Raw genomic sequence first — 15,805 nt, 5'->3', positions numbered from 1 at the left:
ACTCCTACACCATGGACCTCATGCCGACCCTGCATTGCTCCCTGACCTCACAGGTCTCCTCTCTCCCCAGGACTCCTTCAGGGCCACCTTCCTGATGCCCCATGACATCTGAGTACCAAGCGGAAGTTGGTGCTATAGAGAGGGAGGACTCCAGCACCATGATGCTACTGAATTTATAGGGCAGTGTGTCCTCAGGATGTCCAGCAGATCATGCGGTAGAACCGTGGTGAGGCTAGGGTGCTGTCCTCTCTGTGGGCTTCACCTGTGCTGTGGCCTGAGCTGTGGTTTGTTGTGTTCATTGCAGTTCACTCTCCATAGTGTGAACACACTGCCCATGGCTTCTGAGAGTGGTCATCTGCCTTGTTCTCACGTTCTGATCGTCACAGGCCTTACGCAGCCATGATCCTTCCCATATGCATCATTCATTTCACACCTGAACACCTTTCTGTTGGTTTTTGGGAGAGGCATCACTGCCCATGGGATAGGTGAGTGTCCAGCTTCTGTGGACGCTGCCAGAGAGTTTTCTAAAGGGTTTTGACCATTTTCCTCTCCCACCAGCTATGTGGAAGAGTTCTGCTTCAGCAACCTCACCAAGCTTCAGGACCGTGAGACTTTTTACCTTTCTGCTAAGCTGCTGACTGCCTCTGTCAGATCCATTTCTCTACCCAAGCACTTATCATATGCTAATGGAACATGATCAGTGTTTCCTCGGTAGAACTTCTGTCCAACATGTTTGCCCATTTCTCTGATTGACTTGATTAGGTGTCTTCCTGGTGTCTCAGATGGTAAAGAATCTGCCTACAATGCAGGAGCCCCTGGGTTCAATCCCTGGGTAGGGAAGATCCCCTGGAATAGGGCATGGCAACCCACTCCAGGATTCTTGTCTGGAGAATCCCACGGACAGAGAGGAGCCTGGCGGGCTCCTAAGAGTTAGACATGGCTGAGGGACTAGCACACACACATATAATGTAGGATTTCTTCTTTACATAAAACTTTATGTGTTAAAATTTTCTCTCACTCTGTGGCTTATGTTTCTCCCCTTGGAGTGTTTTTTGATGAATACTGAGATTTTGTTGTTGTTGTCTCAGACTCTCTGTGCGTAACTTAAAATTTTTGTTTCTGTGTGCAATTTTTAAGCAAATTTTTGTTTTTTCTTTATTATAGACTGACAGTTTTTGGTAAAGTGCAATAAAAATGAATTAGCATAAAGTTAAAGCAAAGATACTCTAAATATAAATAAAAATAGACATAAAATTCCCCCATCAAATTGTTACAAAAATTTCTAAAAACTTCCTACTTGCTTGTCACATACTTGTAACAAAGTGACAGACTGGGACAAGTCCTTGAAACACAGTTTGAGCCATTTCCCAGCACTTTCCTCTGTTGCTGGCTTCTTGCGGCAGGCAGGAACTCCACCAGTCCTAATGGATTCACCTGTCTGAGAAAAGTCAGGCTGAAGACCTGACTTCCTGTTTGTGGGGTGTGTCCCCTCAAAGCAGACCCGAACTCACCCCGAGGTGTGAGTGAGCTGGCTGCATTTCTGACGCTGCATCATCCCACAAGCCACACCCACCACTCAAATGGGCTGTTTACTGGCCTCAGCAGAAGAACTAAATGCAGGTCTTGTGTGTCTGAAATGGTGTTTATTTTCTCACCGCAGAGTTGTTGGAGCTTTCAGTTGCTGGTCAGGAATTTTGATTTCTACACTTGGCTGAACACACAGACGGTTACAGTTTTCAGTATCTGTGTCACTGTAAGTCTGTTACAAGGACATTGTCACCAGATATTCGACTCCACCTCTACATGTTCATTTTTCCAATGAACTTTTTTTGATTAAGGAACTTTTTCAAATCGGAGAGGAGTCATCTTGGGGAGGGTGGACCAAACCGGAATTTGGAGTTGGACGTGTCTGAGTTTGAACAACAACCTGCCTTGTACGACTGACCGGCCATTCATTCATTCACTCTCTCCCCCTCCCTTCATCTGGCAGGGTCCGAGCTACTGTGTAATCAAGATTGAGCAAAACTGTCCCAACCCTAATGTAACTAGTAAACTGAGTGCCTTGGAAGAGACAGAAAAGCCATAGATGATGAGGTAAAAGGGAAAGCTGGAAAACGAGGTTTCACAGGAGGTGAAATTTTAAAGGAAGTATATGTTCCCAGGTGGAAGAAGTGCTCAAAGGATGCACAGATCCAGTCCATGGAAGCTAAAAAGTGTACATTGGCTTCAAAGTAGAAGAAGATTCTGGAAGCCTCGTGTTTTCAGTGTGTATCTGAGGCATGATACTGATCTGAGGCATGAGGCAGCACTGCAATGAACACAGGAGCAAGCTGGAGGAAGAGAGCCAAGGCAGACAACTACTGCTATTCCCCTGGACGACGTGGGTGGGGGTGGGGCGCAAAGGGTGGAGCTGGAGGAGGATCAGGCGCCCAGAGAGGAGGCGAGGTTGTTCTGTCTTGTCTGCCTGCCTGCTGCTGTTATTCTGAGATGGGAAGTACGTCACTCAGAACAGGACCTGTGATATGGTCTGAGCCCAGTGGAGCTCAGTGAAGTGCCAATCTTGGGGCCACTTGTTGCGAAGAGTTGACTCATTGGAAAAGACCCTGATGCTGGGAAAGATTGAGGGCAGGAAGAGAAGGGGGAAACAGAGAATGGGATGGTTGGATGGCACCCCCGACTCAATGGACGTGAGTTTGAGCAAGCTCTGGGAGATGGTGAAGGACAGGGGAGCCTGGTGTGTTGCAGTCCGTGGGGTTGCAAAGAGCTGGGCAGGACTGAGCAACTGAACAGCAACATGAAGGGTCCTTCTTTCCCTTTCACTGTTGCGCTGATGGAGGAGGGTATCAGGCCCCCTCACTGGAGGCTGTAAAGATTGGTGTGATGCTGGCCTTTTTTCCCTGTGCGTTATTGACTCTAGCCCACTGTACGACAGACAGTCAAAGGCAGGCAGTGACTCTAGCTGTCTAATACTTGGGTGAGAAAGTAGTCGCCGCCAGCAGGCATCTCAGATTCTGGAGACAGCAGCTGATCCTTCCAGAAAAGCATGGCCCGTGTGGCTTTATGACTCAAGGGAGACCCGGTGGGCAATCAGCTGGTGACTTGCTAACGTGTGGCTCCCAGGCCCTCCAGACCTGTGGCCCTGCTGTCTTACATCCCCAGGGAGCATGTGTCACCTCTGCTCTGGGCTCGGCCACCACCCCTCCCTACACATCAGAGCCCCTACCTCAGAGCATTTCCTTCTGTTTCCTGTGAGCTACTGGAGCCCGCTCCACGCCATCTGGCAGAACCTGCTCCAGAGGCTCCTGCCCTTTATTCCCTCACAGCCTCTCCAGATCCAGACAGCCTCACGGCTGGAGAACCTTGGAGGTCAAGTGTTAAAAGAACTTGGAGCTCAGATGACTTTGGTCTCAAGAGATTCTAGGGGCTTGGAGACTCCGGGCTACTATGAAGACTGTTTCACTCAAATTTGTCATTGTTTGGGCCTGTTGAAGAAGTGAGTTAGATTCTCCAAAAGCAGAGCCTATTCACATGTAGATGGCTTGTTGAGGGGAAGTAAGGGAGGCAGGGAAGGTGAGTGGGGAGGAGTTAAGGATGCAGTCTCAGGGGATTCTTGCTTTGCTTGATCCCTTGGGGAGCTAGGGAGCATGAATTGCACCACAGGGTTGGTCCCACTTGGAAGCAAGGGGACCGGCCTGGGTTCCTCTGTTCTAGTCTGTCATTGGCTGCAGGCTGCTGTCCATGGAGGGCAAAATGAAAGTGCTACTCACTCAGTCGTGTCCAACTCTGTGCTACCCCATGGAGCCTGTCAGGCTCCTCTGCTCATGGAATTCTCCAGGCAAGAATACTGGAGTGGGCTGCCATTCCTTTCTCCCCGAGATCTTCCTGACCCAGGGAATTGAACCCGGGTCTCCTGAACTGCAGGCATCAGATGGCTTGTAATTAAGGCTCCCATTCCTCCAACGGCAGTGCTCTAGAGGAAGGGCAGCTGTTGCTTATTAAAGCATCAGTTCAGTAGAGCAGATGTGTAAAAAAATGTTTTTTAAATCCATTAGTAACGTGGGGACTGCCTGAATGAGCGTGATGAAATTTAAACTTTGTAATGGTGGTCACCGGCTCTATGGACATGCATCTGAGCAAGCTCTGGGAGTTGGTGATGGCCAGGGAAGCCTGGCGTGCTGAGGTCCATGTAGTCACAAAGAGTCAGACACAACTGAGTGACTGAACTAAATGGTGAGCAGGCGTGAATGCACAGGGGCACATCCATCCAGAGGGGTCAGATAGCGGCTGGTGCAGGAGGGCGCCTCAGCCACACACCACACTTCTGAATGGTTGTCCGTTCAGAAGCACAGGGACTTCAGCCTTGACCGTCAACCTGAAGGGTGGGGGCTTAACTGCCATTTTTCCCTTCTGTGTGTTGGTATTTCTCTAGTTTCGGGTCCTAGAGTCCAGGGTTGGGTCTGGCCATTTTGTTCTCCCTTCGTTCTGAATCCACACATCTCCTTCTTGGTTTACATTCCCAGTTGGGCAGACTAAACATCTGCCATACCTCTCTAATGTTCTCAGTGTTAGTCGCCCAGTTGTGTCTGACTCTTTGTGACCCCAGGGACGGTGGCCCACCAGGCTCCTCTGTCCATGGAATTCTGCAGGCAAGAATACTGGGGCGGGTTGCCATTCTCTTCTCCAGGGGATCTTCCCGACCCAGGGATCAAATCCGGGTCTCCTGCACTGCAGGCAGATTCTTTACCAGTAGTGCCGCCAGGGAAGCCGAGTGTTCTTGACGCTACATGCTCGGTCTCTGACCATAATTGGTTATTGCCCTCCTCATAGAAAAGTCCTGGTGCTTTTCTCTTTACCTGTGTGTGCAGATTTCCATGTTATGTTGGGTTTCCTTTGGGCTTTTTATTATACCAAGTCCCATACAGTCTTCAAGGCCATATCCATCTCTGGCCACTTGAACTCTAGGGACAGTCTCTGACCTCCCACCACTCCCAGTGGCTGCCCCTGGCCACATGATCACAGGGCCACGTGCAGTTCCCAGGGCACACTGACTGATCCCTACCTGCTGTCCTGGCCACTCGTTGCCTCTGACACCTCTGCCCTATGTTCCGCTGGTGGCCCCTGCCGTCTCCTGACTCAGCACCCTGTGGTCCCGTGGCCTCTGCAGAGTAGCACAGGATAGACACCTCAGGATGGGAGAGACTCATAGACCCTTGCTCTCTGATTTACCCCATGTTTCTCCTTTAAAGGTGGCTTACTGGTGACTCAGTAAAGAATCTGCCTGCAATGCAGAAGACCCAGGTTCAATCTCTGGATGGGGCAGATCCCCTGGAGAAGGGAATGGCAACCCACTCCAGTATTCTTTTTTTTTTTTTAAAATCACTCCAGTATTCTTGCCTGGAGAATCCTATGCACGGAGGAGCCTAGTGGGCTACATACAGTCCATGGGGTCACAAAGAGTGCTACACGACTAACACTTCACTTCTCCTCTAAAACTTGCCCTGACAAAGGGTATCTAAGACAGGCTCTGAAAAGCCTTTGCGATCTTCCACCCCAAGTTCCATGGTTCTGTTTGTGCATTCTGGTCTGTGCTATCAGGAAAGTGAGCGACCCCACGCTTGACCTCAGTCTGCCAGCCCCACCACCTGAGTCCCACAACAGAGAGACAGTGGTTCTCGCTTCCTGCCCTGGTCTGCTGCACCTGTGGCTATAAGACTTATTCCCCCTCAGGGCACAGAGAAAAGAGCTGTCGTAAACAATGCCAAACCTGTTCCATGTTTTGTCTTGGGAGTTGTCTTTTGTTTTTGTTCTGTTTTTTGACAACTCTCTTGAGGCTTAATTTGCATACAAGAAATGGTACCCATTTAAAATATAAAAGTCCTGGTGGTTCAGTGGCTAAGGTACCATGCTCCCAAGGTAGGGGGCCTGGGTTTGAGCCGTGGTCAGGGAACTAGATCCCACATGCTGCAACTAAGACTGATGCAGTCCAAAACAAAAAAAAGCAAAACAAAAAATACCCCACATGCTTCCACTCAGACCCAGCTTAGCTAAATAAGGGAAACCACCAGCAGAACCAAATTACAGAATATTTCCATCTTCCCCAAGCCTCCTCATGCTCCTTTCTGATAGAGGAGTTTTATATGCTTTATCCTAGCTCCTCTTCACAAGTCTGAGCAGAAACAGCCACCTCCAACTGACAGATGGGACAACTGAGGGACAGAGAGGCTCGGTAACTTCCTATGTCAGCCATCCAGAAAGAAGCAGAGTCAAGATGTAAAACCAGGCATGTCTCATTCCGGCATCTGTGTCACGTCCATGTGCTTCTCTGGGGCCTCTCAAAGCATGAGGGCAGAGCAGGGCTTGCTTTGCAAATGAGCTGTTCTCTCACCAAGTTTCTTTGCTATTTTCTCTCATTTCTGAAGCCCTTCTTTTGTTTTCTTAAATTAACTTCAATTTCTGTTTTTCTCCATCTTCTAGACTTCCTTCATAGAATAAAAGCCAGAGACTGAACTGAATTTAGAATTTCCTTGTCAATATTGCCATATTTGTTCAGAAGTTCATTGAACCAGTGGTTATTTCTGGCTTGTCTGGTTGCCTTTTTTCAAAATTACTATTTTTAAAGGCTGTGTAGCCAAGACCAGAGGGGAAAAAAGAAGGCATGTGTGGGCTTCCAGAAACGCAACAACATGAAAAAGCATGAAATGTGGCAGCACTTGGAGAGCCCAGCATTCTGGGCTCCGGCTTGTACACTCCTGCCCTGGATAAAGGCACGGCCTGGGTGCCCCATTTTACCCCTGATTCCTGTTGATCTGTTGTCTTGTGTTTTCCTAAAGTAACAGTTAATTATAAACACATAGCAAGGGATTTGATTTTTCCCAAGAGAGCCCATGAAGTTTACATTTCCTGGACCCGTTGGTCTAAACCAGAAGGCTGGGCATTGTGCAGGCCGGGTTTCAGGGGAGCGTGGGGGAGGGGAGGGTGGGGCAAGGGGAGGGGGGCACAGTTACCGATGGCTCCGGAGAGCTCAGACTGGAAAGCAGAGAGAGGCGAGAGAAATAGCACCTTGACAGGCAAAGAGCTGGTGTTCTCCATCATGATGGCAGAATGTAATTTGGGGTTGACATTCAGTGAGTAACAAACTTTACCGTTACTCAGGAGGGGAAAAACAGCCTTGGGATACTTGGTCATGAGTAGACTCTTTGTAAACAGTTGGTGTCTGTGTCTTCATTTGAGGTTTTGGTGTGGCTGAGAATGTGACATAATGAGAGGCTGTTTCTGAGCCAGACCTTGACCTGAGAACCTGGGCAGACAGGAAGGGCTTGGCTCTGAGCCCCGGGCTGCTGTCCAGGGATGCTCTAGACCCAGAGAGCTCTGAGGGCAGAATCTCCAGATGGCCAGATAGTTACATATACAGCTCAGAGTGACCACAAGGGTCCAGGTCAAGGCAGGCCCACCAGGCGGGAGGGGGCTTATAGTTGCAGTTCAGTTGCTAAGTCGTGTCCCACTCCTTGTGACCCCATGGACTGCGCATGTCAGGCTTCCCTGTCCTTCACAATCTCCCGGAGTTTGCTCCAATTCATGTCCATTGAGTCGAAGATGTCATCCAACCATCTCACCTCAAATCCCCAGCTCTAACATCATATACTAGGCTCCTTTCCTGCCCATTTTCGAGGAGCCTTCTGACTTAAGCTCATAGGGTGGGTTAGTGGGGAAAGGGATTTAGCGGAGCTTGATTATGTCCAGTACTAGGACTCAGAGGTTGTTTACCATTCTTTGCTACTGTCATGAACCAACTAATGCCCTGGGTGATGACACCCAGTGCCGAGCAGGGGAGAAACAGGGAGGACCCCCGAAACAAATGGTTTTCGGCAGCTGCTAGAAACGTCCCCCAAACCCGCTCCCGGGGCCAGTGAACCATGAGCAGCAGCTCCTTGAACCCACCTCGTAGCGTCATCATGGCGGCAGCTCTGCTCGCGTTAAACCCGGGGAGCCAGATATCGCGAGAGCGCAGCCACAGGTGGGCACCAAAATCTGTTCTCTAAAGTGGGTCTAGGTGCTGGCAGCTCCAAAGCCAGTAAAGAAAAGGTTGGTGGGAAGGTAAGTTTGCTTTATTTTGGAGGCCGGCAACTAGGGGTAGGGTGTTGTCCAAAGGCTGACTCCTTCCCCCTCCTCCCACCACCGACAACCAGTGGGCAAGAGCTTTTTTTTTGGGGGGGGGGGGTGGCAAGAGCTTTTAAAGGGGAGTTTGGGAGGCACATAGGCAGAAGGAGGGAGCGATCTGCAGAAACAGCACAGTCAGCTCTGAGTCTTCTTGATTGTTTTAAGTACTGTTAATCTTCATTTCCTAGGGGCTTCCCTGGTGGCTCAGGCGGTAAAGCGTCTGTCTGCAATGCTGGAGACCCAGGTTTGATCCCTGGGTCGGGAGGATCCCCTGGAGAAGGAAATGGCAACCCACTCCAGTATTCTTGCCTGGAAAATCCCATGGACAGAGGAGCCTGGTAGGCTACAGTCCATGGGGTCGCAAAGAGTCGGATACAACTGAGCGACTTTACTTACTTAATCTTCATTTCCAGGGTTGCTTGGCTCCCATCTCTTTGAGGCCATTTCTCAGAATTGTGGCAGCTCATGTCAGGCTACAGTCTGGTCTTCATGTAGTTAACTTCTTCCACCTGGTGGGGGTTTCGGTGTCTACAAAATAGCCTTCATCGAGTTGTAGTAGTTAACATCAAAGATCACGGATCGTGCTTCCCTGGTGGTTCGGTGGTTAAGAGTCCCCCTTGCAATGCCTGGAACACTGGTTCAATCCCTGACCTGGGAGGATCCCACGTGCTGTGGAGCAACTAAGCCGGTGTACCACAACTACTGTGCCTCTGCTCTAGAGCCGCTAACTGCAACTACTGAAGCCTGCATGCCTAGAGCCCGTGTTCTGCAACAAGAGAAGCCACCACAGTGAAAAGCCTGTGCACCGCAACTACAGAGTAGGCCCTGCTCTCTGCAGCCAGAGAACGCCCTCATGCAGCGACAAAGACCCTCCATAACCAAAAAATAAAGAAACCTTAGAAAAAATCGTGGATCAACATAACAAATATAATAAGGAAAAGTGAAATGAATGGACAAATGAGTGTTTTAAAAGATACATATTTAGTTAAACATACAATTATATCACTTATGTGAAATCTAAAAAATAAAACGAACTAGTGAATAAAACAAAATAGAAGCTGTCTGGAACTTCCTTGGCGGTCCAGTGGTTAAGACCGTGCACTTCCACTGCAAGGGACACAGGTTCAATCCCTGATTAGAGAACTAAGATCTCACATGCTGTGCAGCATGGCAAAAAAAAAAAAAAAAAAAGACAACTCACATATATGGGAAATGAATGGTTACCAGTGGGGAGAGGGGATAAAAAAGGAAAGCTTTATTATGGAATTTTATGGACTCGTGTGTGAAACTGTTGAACATTGTAGAGCCCTATAGAATTTAAGGAGTCTTTCATTCAATTAAAAAGTTTGAAAAACCATACATCCAAATCATAAGATAACAGGTTAATAAATGATCAAAAAATACAGCTAGTTAGCCACCACACAGGTCAAGAAGTGGAATGCTGCCAGGGCCCCCAGAAGAATGTGCTCTTGTGCAGGATTTCATGGCGGTGAGAGTCCGCATCATGTGTGCCTCAATGTGTGGGTCATTTCTGCAGTTAGTGGCCATTTGCAGCATATCCAGCTTCTGGTTATTATGAACATGCTTGCACATGTCTTTTGGCACCCATGTGCACACAGACATAGGAGGAGAACCACTGTATGTCACATCCGCTGGAAAAGGGATAGGCTACCCACTCCAGTATTCTTGGGTTTCCCTTGTGGCTCAGCTGGTAAAGAATCTGCCTGCAATGCAGGAGACCTGGGTTCGATCCCTGGGTTGGGAAGATCCCCTGGAGTAAGGGAAAGGCTACCCACTCCAGGATTCTGGCCTGTAGAATTTCATGAACTGTTTAGTCCATAGGGTCCCAAGGAGTCGGACACGACTCAGTGACTTTCACTTTCCACTTTCATATCCTTGTTAACACTGGAGACTGTCGGTCTGTTTAATTTTAGCCATTCTGGTGCTAGATAATAGAATCCACTCTGGCTGTGATTAGCACTTCTCTGTTACTAATGAGGTTAAGCATCTTCACACGTGTATAATGACTATTTAGACTTTTTTTTAAGCTGTGCTGCATGGCATGTAGGATCTTAGTTCTTCAACCAGGGAACAAACCTGTGCCCCCTGTAGTGGAAATTTGGTCTTAACCACTGGGCCACCAGGGAAGTCCCAATACCTTTTCTGTGATATGCTGATTCAAGTATCTTGCCAACGTATCTACCATTTGTCTACCTATTTATTATTGATTTGTAGGAGGTCTTTATAAATTCTGGAACCCTCCAGAGGTTATATGTGCTGCAGTTATCTTCAAATCTGTGGCATGCATTTGAATGCTCTTCATGGTGGCTTTGGACAAACAGAAGTTCTTAAAGTTAATGTAACTTGATTGTCTATCTTTGTGCCAATGCCAAACAGTCTTTGAAAGTACTCCAGCTTTACAGTAAATCTTAAAATCTTGTAGCATACCTGCTATAGCATTTCTCTTCTTTTTTCCTTGTCTCTTCTTGGCCCTTTGCATTTCCATAAATTTTAGCATCAGCTTGTCAATGTCTGAGATTTTTATTCAGTTCAGTTCAGTCGCTCAGTCATGTCCAACTCTTTGTGACCCCATGAACCGCAACACACCAGACCTCCCTGTCCATCATCAACTCCTGGAGTCTGCCCAAACCCATGTCCATTAAGTCAGTGATGCCATCCAACCATCTCATCCTCTGTCGTCCCCTTCTCCTCCCGCCCTCAATCTTTCCCAGCATCAGGGTCTTTTCAAATTATTAATTTGGGCAGATTGACAGCTTAACAATTAAACTTCCATTATACTAACGTGGGATAGCCCTTTACTACTTAAGTCATCTTTTAATTTTGCTCAGAAATACTTTGTACCATTCCATGTACAAATCTTATACATCTTTGTTAGATTTATTCCTAGGAATTTGGGAGGGGGGTTATGTAATGACAGTTGGGCTTCCCAGGTGGCACAATGGGAAAGAATCTGCCTGCTAATGCTGGAGATGATCCCTGGAGTAGACAATGGCAACCCACTCCAATATTCTTGCCTGGAAAATTCCATGGGCAGAGGAGCCTGGTGGGCTACAGTCCATGGGGTCGCAAAGAGTCAGACATGACTAAAAGACTGAGCACACACTTGCTATGGCAAACAGTATCTTTTAAATTTTTTTTCTGTTTATTGCTGGTATATCGAGACACAGTTGGTGTTTTATGTTGCCTGTAGAACCAGTGTCCTTGATAAACTCATCTGTTAATTGTAACAGTTTGTATGTAGGTTCTTTGGGTTTATCTGTGATACAGTCATAGCATCTAAGAATAACAGTTTCATTCCATTTGTTCCAGCCCTGTGCTTTTTATTCCCTTTTGGTGTTCCATGCTGGCTCTGTGCCTTGGATCTCATGAAGCTTTTCCCTCTTTCCTTCCAGATGAGGCAGAGGTACATATTGACTATGAAGATAATTTTCCTGATGATAGATCCGTGTCATTCAGAGAGCTCATGGAGGACTCCCGCACAGAGGCAGAGGAGGACAGGAGTCAGGAGGAACCCTCTGAGGAGGCTCCAAAACAGGACCGTCTGGTCTCTATGCCTAGGAAGACCTCTATGGCAAGGGAAGACAGAGCCCAGGATACAGCCTTTGTGCCAACCACAGGCCTGCTGGGCGCTGGAAGCCCTGTCCCCACGGAGCTCCCGCGATCCCAAGGCAGCGGGAAGGACATGCTCTGGTCTCCTGCTGGGACCTTCCACAAGCCAGAGTGGGAAAAGGAGATGGATGATGACGGCAAAAAGCACCTTCCTGCTGGAGACCACCACAGAGGCAGCACGTTGGCCCCAGGGGAGCCGGAAAGCAGGGTCATCTATCACAGCACCGACGGCCCCTCGGGGCCCTCTGGGGACAGGAATGACAGCAGGGCCAGGGACGCAATGGTGAGCAGCAGCGATGGGTCCTGGTTAGACGGCTACCCTGTGACTGATGGGGCCTGGAGGCAGACGGAGGCGGGAGAGGAGGGAGACGAGGAAGAGGAGGACAGAGGGGATGGATCAGTAGGGCCGGAGGAAAGCATCCTGGTGACGTCCAGCCAGCCTGCCCTTGCAGAAAGGAAGCAGTCCAGGAGCACCACCCTCACTCCCAGTGAGGACGTGACTTCACTTCTTCCCTCTCAAACGCTAGATGGAGAAGCTTTGGCCCTCAGACCCATGAATGTGTCTGACACTGAGGGTCCCGGCAAAGGGGCTGGTGACTTGACAGGAAACCAGTCAACCATCCCCTGGAGATATGCCACAGAGAAGCCTCCCACATCCACCCGGCCCTATGAACTCACCAGCTCTACCCTGGAGACCGAGACAACCGCCGTCCAGAAGACACCCAACCTTACTCCCTCAACTGTCGTGGCGGCCACCCAGACCCCACCGGAGACCACTGCCCCTGCCGTCCAGGATACCTTCCCATACCTGCTGTCGGAGGACTTCCTGGGGCAGGAAGTCCCCAACCCGGGTGCAAGCGAGGAGCTTCTCCCGACCTTGGAGCCTTGCGCTGGGGGCAAGTGTCCCAGCCTCGGCAGAGGTCCCATCATTGCCACGATCGTCACAGTTCTGTGCCTGCTGCTGTTCCTGGCTGGTGTGGGGGCCGTGTGGGGTTACCGAAGATGCCAGCACAAGAGCTCCGTGTACAAGCTGAATGTTGGCCAGCGGCAGGCTCGGCACTACCATCAACAGATTGAGATGGAGAAAGTCTAGCCGCCTTGGAGTTGGGGGGGGCTCCCCCGAAGCCCCCTTGGGAGGAAAATAAATGGTGAACATCACAGTGAGAACCGCTGACATTTCACTAGCGCATCAAACAGGGGCTGCTCTTCCTTCTCTCAGGTCTTTGCTTTCTAGGCTGAAAAGTGGGTCTGGAAGCACCTGGCCGGGCAGGGAGGCTTGGGCGGGGTCATCACACGTCAGCAGTCCCTGAACCACCTGTCCTGGGCCCTGTCGCCCTAACCCCAGACCTGTGCTGTGGCCCTAATTCCAGCCGGAGGTCAAAATTCACCTCTTCATCCTACTATTGTCTTCTTCTTCTTCTTTTTTTTTTTAAAGAAAGAAATGAGTCTGCAACCTGAAATTTTCGAAATAGGCGTGACAGAGTATTTGAGAATAGCGTTATTTTGGATCAGGTATTTAATTGTTGGGAGTGGAGGAGGGAAGAAAAACAATGAGTTATTTCCTTTTAATGTTGCGATGTTGCTGAGGGCAAATGAGCCAAGATCCAGGACATAGTCTAGAAGTTCTGAGATTTTTTTCAAAATTGTTTGTTGCAATTGGAAAGAATTTACAACTGACATTTGTTGCGAGGAGGGGAGGAGGGCGGGACACACATCCACCCTGTTCCCTCTGTCCTGTGAATCCGTCTTTTTTTTTAAACAAGGTTAGCTTTGTACCGGTAAGCACCGTTTCCTCTCAGAAGCAGTGGCCTGGTTGTCCTTGACCAGTCTGTGCCTAGGAATGTCTTAGAGTTTTTGCCAGGACTAACAAAACTCAGTCCTCGGCTTCCTCTCTCAGGATTAACCATTTCTCTGAATGCCAGGAAGAACGACTAACCTAGGAGGGAAAAAATGTTTAAAGAGGGCCAAGGACTAGGATATCAAGCACGGGTACCTACTTGATGGAGAAGCAGAGGAATTACAAAGGAATATGAAGTGATCCGTGCCAGCCTAGCCTTTACCCTGTTGTGATGACTGTGAGCTGTCTGGAAACAGCCTGAATGCATCACGGGCTCCCCTGGCTGGTGGGCATCCAGTTCATGGCATCCCAGGCATCTTATGGTGACTCGAGACGGCAGTCCTCAGACCAGCGGCATAGATATCACCTGGGAACTTGCTGGAGATGCAAGGCCTCTGATTCCACCCTGGATGAAGGGGAGGCCCTAGGGGTGGGGCCCAGCTGTGTGTGTGCATGCTCAGTCATGTCCGACTCTTTGCGACCACGTGGGCCACAGCCCACTAGGCTCCTCTGTCCACGGGATTCTCCTGGTGAGAATCTTGGAGTGGGTTGCCATTTGCTCCTCCTGGGGATCTTCCCAACCCAGGGATCTAAACCTGCATCTCCTGGGGCTCCTGCGTTGGTAGCTGGATTCTTGACTGCTGAGCCACCTGGGAAGCCCATTTATTGATTTGGTGTCATCTAAATTAATGTAGAAACGCACGTAGAAAGGGAATGATTAAAACAGTGTAAACTTCAATTGTATATCATTATGCATGTTTTGAGGTTGCTAAATGTTCAATGTTCACGAAAATTGGGGGGTGGGGGATGGGCGAGGATCCATTAACACAAAGCTTCTGAGATATTTAAAATAAATAATTATTTCCCCAAATAGTTACTTAGTGTATTTTATATCTGGGTTATATCATTGTTGTTGCTGTTCAGTTGCTAAGTCGAGTCTGACTCTTTGCGACCCCATGAACTGCAGTATGCTAGACTTCCCTGTCCTTCACTATCTCCCAGAGTTTGCTCAAATTCATGTCCATTGAGTCATTGATGCCATGCAACCATCTCATCCTCTGTCTCCCTCTCCTCCTGCCCTCAATCTTTCCCAGCATCAGAGTCTTTTCCAGTGAGTCAGCTCTTTGTATCAAGTGACCAAAGGATTGGAGCTTCAGCTTCAGCATCAGTCCTTCCGATAAATATTCAGGACTGATTTCCTTTACTGACTGGTTTGATCTCCTTGCAGTTCAAGGGACTCTCAAAAGTCTTCTCCAACACCACAGTTCAAAAGCATCAATTCTTCAGTTCTCACAGTAAGTATTTTTAATAAAAAAAAAAAAAGGATTCTCTAGTAATCTTGAAAGTAATGTCTTAATACTTGCTGGATCTAAGACCAGCCTTTCTAAGCCTAATTCTCAGCCACATGACTTCCTGCAGCAGGATTTTAGGGCGTCTGTTGAGCTCCTCCCCCCTCTTCCATCTTCCTAATACCAACCAGAGACCATGCTTCTCAGTACAACAAAAAGCCCAGGATCTTGCTACTCAAAGTGTGGTTCCCAGGCCAGCAGTACAGACACCACTTAGGAGCTTGTTAGAAATGCAGAATCCGGGATTTCCCTGGTGGCCCAGTGGTTAAGAATCTGCCTGCCAGTGCAGGGGACATGGGTTTGACCCCTGGTTTGGGAAGATCCCACATGCCACAAGGCAATTAAACCCGTGCTCTGGAGCATACTGATACCCTTCTCATCCAGAGAATTGTCCTCGGCCTAATGGGAGTTCCCTCACCCAGGAGTCAGCTGCCCCCCACCCCCCACTCCCACTGGCTGGGCAGCCTGCGAGCAGCCAGTGACTAAGGGACATGGTCACACGGAAGGTCGGCCTCCTTGCCATCAGGTGGGAGAGCTCCCGTGAGATCAGGCAGAGGCTGGCCTCCAGTGACCAGCTCCTTCCTGCGCCCCTTCTCCTGAGAGCACTCCATCACTCGCACAAGGCTTTACTTCAAGAGATCTGGATCTGGACTTATCCAGGGGTCCAGTGGGTAAGAATCCGCCTGCCAATGGCGGGAGATACATGGGTTCAATTCCTGGTCCAGGAAGATCCCACATGCCCCGGAACAACTTAAGCCCCTGCACCACAACTACTGAAGCCCGCACACTCTAGAGTCCACACTCAGGAACAAGAGAAGCCCACACACTGTAA

The 15,805-nt window shown here is 49.1% G+C and overlaps 1 protein-coding gene across 1 annotated transcript in view; it reads left to right on the top strand.

Annotated features, from left to right (window-relative positions):
• SUSD5 (sushi domain containing 5) overlaps positions 1 to 13,541 on the top strand; it is a 40,914-nt gene extending 27,373 nt beyond the window's left edge. The window contains exon 5 of the mRNA XM_065932931.1: positions 11,571 to 13,541. Coding sequence (XP_065789003.1) covers positions 11,571 to 12,880 — 1,310 coding nt within the window. The 3' untranslated portion in view covers positions 12,881 to 13,541. The remainder of the gene's footprint in view (positions 1 to 11,570) is intronic.
• The last annotated feature ends 2,264 nt before the right edge of the window (positions 13,542 to 15,805 follow it).

Source organism: Muntiacus reevesi, chromosome 4 (assembly GCF_963930625.1).
Source record: "Muntiacus reevesi chromosome 4, mMunRee1.1, whole genome shotgun sequence".
NCBI classification, from domain to species: Eukaryota; Metazoa; Chordata; class Mammalia; order Artiodactyla; family Cervidae; genus Muntiacus; species Muntiacus reevesi.
This window is presented reverse-complemented; position numbering and strand designations above follow the sequence as displayed.